The sequence below is a fragment of the Arachis stenosperma genome, chromosome 5 (genome assembly GCF_014773155.1).
Source record: "Arachis stenosperma cultivar V10309 chromosome 5, arast.V10309.gnm1.PFL2, whole genome shotgun sequence".
NCBI lineage: Eukaryota > Viridiplantae > Streptophyta > Magnoliopsida > Fabales > Fabaceae > Arachis > Arachis stenosperma.
The window spans coordinates 139,161,579-139,170,556 of record NC_080381.1 but is presented as its reverse complement, the minus strand read 5'-3'; the positions used below and the strand labels follow the sequence as shown (position 1 = coordinate 139,170,556).

The window sequence follows — 8,978 nt, the reverse complement described above, 5'->3', positions numbered from 1 at the left end:
ACCATGTTACTATTCTCTGAAGATACTTCTCCTTCCATATATTTCTCTTGTATTTCATCTAACCATTAAAAATACTCGCATCGCATTTGTGTGTTCTAGCATGAAACAAAAAAAATTCATGCATCAAAGAATGATTCAACACTAAAATTGAATAAATAGAGACGACAAAACAAGGAGAGCTATTGGATTACTTCGTTACATATCCATCAGCATTCCAAGTTTACCTTCCACATAGGACATCGTAGAAACCATCTATCAGGGTTGCTAGTTGTCTTTGACTTCAACGGAACCACTGGAAGGGGACAAAAGCATGTTCCGTCGTAGACTTTGCTCACCTTATCTGACCCACCATCTACGTTGAAAGCTTGCATCGATGGTTTTTTTCTCCCAGTTGCAGATTTTTCACGAACTCTAGCTGTATGCATCTTCCAATTTTGCAACCTGGAGTCACGTGAAGGAAGACAGAAGTTTAGGAACTAGGGCAAACAATTTGATTTAGGGCAAAATGAATCTGAATTAGGGATTTTTCACCTAGGATGATGATTTATGCAATTCAAAATTCCAGCTAAAATTAAACTTACCTTGTTAGCAAAAATCGGTTGCCAGCTAAGCATCGTCCTCACCTGGAGCTTTGGTCCGACGAGCACGAGGACACACTTGTCAATTTTTAAAATAATTCAAGTACCATTTTGTTAATAACAATAGTGAGGTACCATTTTGTCAGCGCCAAAATCTTTCGGGTACCAATTTAGTATTTACCACATGTAAATATAATATAATACTAGCGAACAAATTCAAGTTTGTCAAGTAATTAGCCAAAAGAAACCTAGATTGCATTCGTCTCTTCTAAGATTTGAGATTAAAATAGCGAACATGTACTTTGAGGTAGCGTTTGTTTTGAGGTACTGTGATAGAGACTAGGACTCAGTAACATGTTTGTTAGTCCAGAGATTGGTATTAAAATTTCAGTCTTCATCTCCAAAATTTCAGTATTTCAATACTTTCAAAAAGTGGGGATACAGAAAACTAAAAATTTTAGAGACGGGGACTAAAACTTTAATAATATTTTATACCTAAAATATCCATATTTTAATTAATTAATTCCAACTTTACTCTTTGTGAAAATCAAATTAGAGCTTTATTCCAATTAATTAAATCAAATTAGTTCTGTACACTTTTACACCAAATACAATCTTGAGACTTATTTTAGTTTTTGTTCTTTTCGTCTCTATCTTTCGGTCACAGTTTTTTAGTCTGTCTTTCTTTCAAATGCTACTTGACATACTCTAAATCTAAAACATGGGTGAGACTCATCACATGGCCTTCTAACATTGTTCCATATTCGATAGCTCAGTATCTCTACTACTCCTATATCTGATTTATTGATTAAAATATTGTATTTTACAAGCTGATAAATGAGAGCTAGTATTTGAAATTCCAATTAATATTTGTTACATATATATATTGGATGTTCTGAATTTTAATATTGTGGAGATTTGTCAAGTTTAAGAACACTGTTTGTGATTGTGATTGTGTTTATAGTTGGCAATATACCATATGGTGCCATAGAGGAACAACTTATTGAAATTTGCTATTAGGGCAACATTTATAGATTATTTTTGTTATGGGAAAGAAGTTGGTGTTTTCAGCAGATATTGGAGGGTGGTGTGATTTACCGGGCAGTGGAACTTCCGGTTAACACGCAGGGGGCGTGGTGTCCCTGCTCCTCAGCTGCGTGTCAGCACCCCAACAGCACGCTGGGGGCATGGTGACGCGGCACGTATGCAACGATCTGGCACCATGCAGAGGCATGGAGGAGCTGGCGTCGCGGAGTCCCGAGGCCTGCACCACGGGAGGGTGTGTTGCAGCTGCTGTTATGCAGGGGACAGGTCTCACCCCGGTAAACAGCAAGCGTGGCCTAAGTCGCTCTATATAAAGAGCCTCCCTCAACTGCAATGTATACAAAGTGTTAGTGTCTTAGTGAGAGGGAAGAAAAGCATCAGTGCATTACACAAGAAACAGAGGGGAAGGGGGGTTGCGATTCAACTAAGAGGGGAAGGGTGTTGCTGCTCCACAAGGAGAGAAGGTGGGAAAATAGGCAGAAAAAAAATTATTTTGTATTTATTTTAAAAAATGGTTCATAATTATAATGCTCCGGAAGAACATATTATAAATTATTTGGATCATTCAATTTATGTAAGTTGTTAAATTATATTTTTATTGTGTATTTAAATTTCTGTTATTTTTTGTTATTTAACATGTTAAAATATAATTTTTTTGTTAATTTTGAATTAATTTTATGTTATAAAAATACTAAAGTAAAATATACATTATACCAATGTTCTGAAAACAGGTTCGAACCGGCCGGTCGGACCGGTCGAACCGGGAACCGTTAGCAAATACGGTTCGAATAAAACACAAAACCGCAGAATTTGAAAACCGATGTTGGCCCGTCAAACCGGCCGGGAACCGGTCGGTCGAACCGAACCGTGACCTGGCCGGTTTTTTATATTTGCCCCAAACGCCGCGTTTTGCATGTTGAAGGGCCAAAGGGAACCCTAATCACAGAGGCACAGACCTCACCCCTATCCTCTCTCGAGCTTCCACTCTCACTCTCACCTCTCACCTCTCACCTCTCACCTCTCACGTTTCCAGTCTCCACTCTCACTCTCCGTCCAGCCACCGCCACTTCCGTCAAACCACCGCTGCCGTCGCAACTTCCAACTTTGAACAGCCACCGCCTGCTCCCTCACTTCCCTTCCTTCGCGCAACAAATGTCGCAAACTTCCTTCCCTCCATCGCAAAGCCACCGCTCGATCGTCAAAGCATCCATCGCGCAGCCACTGTCTTGCCGCGCCAGCTCTGTTCCACTGCGCTCCTGTCCCTTCAGCGGCGTCTGCTCTGTTCCATCGCGCGGCCCTTCCCTCGAAGGTATTTTTTATTTTTGTAACTGTAATTGTGATTTTAGTTTGTTGGTTAATCAGTTAATCTGTGATTTGTTTCTGATATTCTTGATTTCAACCTTGCTACTATTAATTTTTTTTATTGTGTATCACTATGCTAATTATCTATGAGATTAATGGGTTGCTGTAAGCCTGTAATATTGATATTGGAAACATTACAAACATTGAAAACATTGCTGATGGGCAATATCATGTGCAAACATTGTATGAACCGATCGGTGTTGCTGGTCAGATTATTCCCTGGAATTTCCCTCTTCTCATGTTTGCTTGGAAGGTTAGTGGCTCTGGTTACTGGCTCTTCTTTTTAATTTTGCTCTGGTTACTGGTTCTGTTTAATTTCTGAATAGTTGGTTCTTCTTCTTTTTAATTTCTGAAAATTTTCTTCAAAATTTCATTTTAATATTTTGTGATTTTTTGTAATGGCTCTGGTTACTGGCTCTGTTTCATAATGTACCAATGTTAGTGTAATTGCTGTTTTGTAATTGCTGGTTGCTGGTTGCTGGTTGCTGTCATGTCCCACCGTTCTGTTTCTATTCAACCATCTCCATTGCATTTCAAAGCTCCATCTCCCTCTCCCTCTCCCTCTCCCTGTTCTGTTCGAATTTCAGAACATGCTCCAGCCTAAGGTAATTTATTTTCCTTTATTTGTTCTTTCTTGTATTTACTATTCAGTTATTATTTTATTTAATTGTTGTTTTTAATGATTAGTATGTTGTTCAAGTTTTTGTTTTCTTGTTGGTTTGCTGTATTTTAAAGCTTTAGTTGTTCTTGTTATTTTGATTTTCAATTCTAATTGATCTTATTAACTTGTTAATTTGATAAATTAATGTTTTAGTGTTGTTCTTAACTTTTAAATTTTAGATTGTTAAGTTGTTATGTTGTTCTTGACCTTTTGATAATTTGTTAATTTTATAAATTGTTAAGTATATAAATTGTTCATGATGTTGATCTTAATTAATTGTTCTTGTTATTAGAAAGAGAATGGAATTGAGGTATATCAATTTACAGGTAGCTATAAATTGAAAAGAAGACACTCACTGGGCAGAGCTCCTTTGTTACTTCAGATGCAATACCTGAGATTAAGAATTGAATGGAAGATGAGCAATATTGAGTTTCTTTTCGTTTGATTGTTTGAATATGAATTCAAGATTTTGTAAAACTGACTTTTACTAGGAATCTTACAACTTGCTCAATATGTTTCAGTTCCTCCTAGGCTGAGCCAACATACTGAGCATGACAGATTCATGTTATGATATAAATATGGAATAGAAGGAATGATCTCAAATGGTTGATTGGTGCTCACCTCATCAGTGGCCTCAATACACCATCTCTCTAATTCACCCAATCCTACCTTTACATACTCTCTATTGCTGAATGAACAACACTCAAAATGTTAGTATTTTCTATGCAGCAAATTGACATGTAATATGAAGATGGTGAATAATTAAATGGTTTGTGATTGATTATTATTTTTTTTGTTATTTGACTTTTGTGTTTGTATTTGGATGAGATTATAATATTGTGGTTGATTGTAATATTTTTAATTTGGATAATATTTTAAAGATTATTAGTCTATAATTATATTTTTGTGTGTTTATTTATATTTTAATTATTATTTTTTTATAAAACGGTTTTTTCGGTTCAACTACGGTTGAACCGGTTGAACCTATGAACCAGTAAACCAATAGCTAGAGCGGTTCAATGATCGGTTCGGTTTTCAGAACCTTGCATTATACTATAGAATATGCTAATTTTTTTTAAAAAAAATATATTTTTCTACGATAAAAATATAAAAATAATACTATAGTAAAATAAAATATATATTCTGTAAAATAAATAAATATGTATGTATTCAAAATTTTAATATATAAATGTTAAAGTAATAAATAAATATTAAAAAATATATACGTTGTTATTAATAGTATTAGAGAAATAAATGCTTTTGATGCACGAAAAAAATTATTAAAAAATTATTAACTATTGTACTGGTAATGCACTGCACGTTAATTAAATTAACAAATAAAATATTAAAATAAATAAATATGTAAATAATGTTATTAAATGAAGTGATTACATACAAATAGATATGTTAATATTTGTTTATTAATAAATAAATATTTATAACTAATATAATAAATATATTTTTGTTGATGCAGCCTAACAGAAATTTGTTGGTGCGTAAACTGGATCCGCCACAGAGTTGGAATCTGAGGGTCGAAAACTACTTACGTGTCACGGGATTCTACCACGTATCTAGGATTGGGATGATAAGAGAATTTCACTCGTTGTTAGCTGCTCTGGTTGAAAGGTGGAGGCCGGAGACTCACACTTTTGTGTTGCCGGTGGGTGAGGTTATAGTGACATTGGAAGATGTCGCACATATATTCGGCTTACCCATTGATGGAGAGCCTGTGAGTGGATGGACTGATAGTAGTAGTGATTTCGTTCAGAGTCAGAGCATGGCAATATTCGGACGTGAACCAGTACTCAGTCGTAATTCGAAATCCTACATAAAGTTTGGTTGGGTTCGACGTATCAGAGATGCAGAGCCGTTGGACACTGAAGAGTCCATAAGGAGATACGTGAGATGTTATATTTTTTGTATGTTAGGGTCGACTCTATTCACAGATAAGTTAACTGCATACGCCCATGCAAAGTATCTACCGTTGCTTCGCGATTTCGAGCGAATCCATACTTATAGTTGGGGTTCAGCATGTCTCGCACATCTTTACAGAGCATTATGTTGTGCATCACGATATGATACGAAGGAGATGGATGGCCCTCTTAATCTGTTGCTTGTTTGGGCGTGGGAGCGAATGCCGTGTATTGCGCCCGTACCGAGACATATCCTTCCACCTGCTGAGATACCAATTGCCATGAGGTAAATATTTATGGTTCTTGTCGGAGATTATATTCACTATGCATGTTTCAATTACGGTTACTTATGTAAATTTTTTCACTGTATCATGTTTCAGGTGGAGTCATTCGGAACAGAGCACATCGTGGTTAGAGAAGACCGTTGTGACATTTAGGCATGATATAGACTACATGCATGAGTTAAATATTTATGGTTCTAATGAATCCCAGTTCCAGACATTATTGTTAGGGTTATGACATTCGAATTATCTGTGGCAGTTTGAGTGGCGGCCGTACGAAAGAATGATCATACCCGGCGAGTTACATGGACATCTTGATGTGTGTGATATCGTTGCTTCGTTGTTGTCATTCGAGTGTATCGAATGGCACCCTGCAGACCGAGTGATGCGTTAGTTTGGGTTCGCGCAGCCTCCCCCGTGAATACCAAGGGACATTCCAGTGGACCAGCATTGCATGGCTCTTCGTGGAGTGCAGCTTTATGACTGGACAGTTTTGCATTTGGCATGGATAGCGGAGTGGGGCAACAGGTGAAACACTCGACTGCGGGATTTGTACCCCCTTCCGACCTGGGACTTCATACCGACCTCAGAGTATCAGGATTGGTACGTTCGCTCATTCAGACATATGCTGAGATTGTCGGGGTAAGTTCCTCAGCCACCTGCACCTCAGGTCCCACCTCAGCACTCTCAGTACAGCCACCATTCCCAGCACTCTCAACACAGCCACCATTCCCAGCACTCTCAGCACAGGCACCAGGGCCAGTCCAGCCAGGTGCATCAGCCGATACTGACGATTCCAGCCGGTCATGATTGGTTTGACTTCTCCGTTGGCGGTCACAGAGATCAGCAACTACAAAACTGGGCCAATGCTAGTTTGGGTGGTTGGTCAGATTTTAGTACTATGCATTCACCGTCAGCCTCAGCTGATCCACGTGGGGCATCAGTCGTTATAAGCCATGGTTTGCGGCGTCCTGCTTCCGACCACACGTCAGAGGGTGCGTCGTGTGATAGTGGATTCCTTTGACGGACATACACACTTGTTGACGAGTACAACTCCGGTCCATCTGCTCCAACAGAGGCAGGTGGGTCGGCCCCTCCGGCAGAGGCAGGTGGGTCGGCCGCTGCAGGTATGGATGACTCAGTTCCAGGTCACCCGTATGACCTACGGACGGAGCGAAATCCACCTCATAGGTATACTTCGTCGCGGCCAGGTCAGGGCATGATGGATAAGGCACTGAGCTGGATGGGTCGTAGGAAGTGAGCATCGGGTTGGGGTTTTTAGATTTCATCCTAGGGTTTAATGTAATTCGTATTTAATGTTCTGTATGTTGGCCGATGTTATTTGTAGTTAAAAATTTGTATATTTGCTTCAGTAAGGCAGTAAATGTTAACATTATCATGGTCTTAAACATCAATGGATAATCTCAAATTTAAAAATACAAACACGACTAAGATAAAAAAGAAAATCTATTATAAAAATACAAATTCAGAAATACAAACACAATAAAAATAAAAGTCATTCCCCCCCACCACTCGGTCCAGCACGTTGAGGACATCGACTTCGACTTTGTCCTTGAGCACCACAGAGACGGCATATCCGAGGACCACGCATCTCGCGTGAGTCCATTTCATTCAAGTATCTGGTCAATTTTGGGCGACCTTTCGACGTTCGCCTCAAGGCAGGATTAGCGACCAATGTGGGTCCCTCATATGCAAGCCATGTCTCGGAATCACCTAACGGTGAGAACTCGAATCTATATACCTTACGGATCTCTGTCATCTTGTACACGTCATGCACATACAGTTGCCAACCGATTCGCTGGTTAGCACAGCAAGCAATAACATGGCGACATGGTATTCGTTCCACCTGAAAGTGCCGCCAGTCACACGTACGTCGCGCAAGATCAACGACTAACACCTTTCCGCTAGTCATTTCGCGCACCTCAAATACTTCATTCCGTCTGTCAAAATGGTGCACAACTATATTCCCAGCATGTTGCATACTTGCCTCTATCCGCTATTGTGTGAATACGGAATAAGTAAATCCAGTACGTTTACGTTCGTAAGTCTCAACACTCTTCCACGTAAAAAGTTTATTTAACCGATAATATGTTGCTCGGACTAGTGCCAACATAGGTAGATTACGGGCACCCTTCAACACTGAGTTAATGCACTCGACAAGGTTCATCGTCATATGGCTCCATTGATGTCCCTCGTCGAATGCCAATACCCAATGTCTAAGTCCAATGGCATCGCACCACCTGGCATATGCCTCGCCTCGCTCTTCCAACCTCTTATAGTTGATGTTATACTCCTCCACCGTTCTTGAATATTCAATGTTGACTACAAGCTTTTGCAAGTGAGGGACTTTGAATGCTCGTAGGAAGTTGCTGCCGATGTGCCTTATACAAAACATCCACCATGCTCTTGGAGGTTGCCAGTCACTTCCGGAGCGATTTACTGCTACCCGAATTGACTCATGCCGGTCTGAGATCATACCCACGCTATCTTTTCTGACAACATGCATTCGCAAATTCCTGAGAAAGAAGTGCCACGCATCAGCTGTCTCCCCTTCCACCAATGCAAAAGTGATAGGCACAATGTTTTGGTTCCCATCCTGTGCAACAGCGACCAGAAGTGTACCTTTGTACTTTCCATATAGGTGTGTTCTGTTAACCTGAACTAAGGGCTTGCAATGCCTAAATGCCCTAACGCATGGATTGAAACTCCAAAATACATGATGAAGTATTTTTACCCCTTGCGCCTCTTCATTCCCATTGTACAATGGGCGTGTTTCTATCTGGACAACTGACCCAGGTATCTTCTTAGTCATAACCGATAGCCACCACGGCAAGGCTTGGAAACTCTCCTCCCAATCACCGAAAACTTTTGCTATGGACTTCTGCTTTGCCAACCAAGCCTTTCGGTAACTGATGGTATAGTTGAACCTTGACTAGACTTTGGCTATTATAGATTTCACCTTGATGGACGGGTCAGTATCGACCAAGGGCCTTATAGCCTCAGCAACTGTATCCGAGTTCAACTTGGAATGATCCTGTGAAATCACTCCCATTGTGCATGTGTGCCTACCGTTGTATCTGCATATCTCCCAACAACCTTTTTTCCATGTCAAGCTGGC

The 8,978-nt window shown here is 39.8% G+C and overlaps 1 protein-coding gene across 1 annotated transcript; it reads right to left on the bottom strand.

Annotated features, from left to right (window-relative positions):
- Window positions 1–7,856: 7,856 nt before the first annotated feature.
- LOC130981536 (uncharacterized) lies at window positions 7,857–8,672 on the bottom strand. Its single transcript, XM_057905120.1, has one exon. It carries the CDS (start codon window positions 8,670–8,672, stop codon window positions 7,857–7,859), a length of 816 nt encoding a protein of 271 aa, XP_057761103.1.
- Window positions 8,673–8,978: the final 306 nt, after the last annotated feature.

Excerpts from the sequence above, each read along its gene's own strand:
- LOC130981536 (XM_057905120.1), bottom strand. The coding sequence starts at position 8,672 with ATGACTAAGAAGATACCTGGGTCAGTTGTCCAGATAGAAACACGCCCA.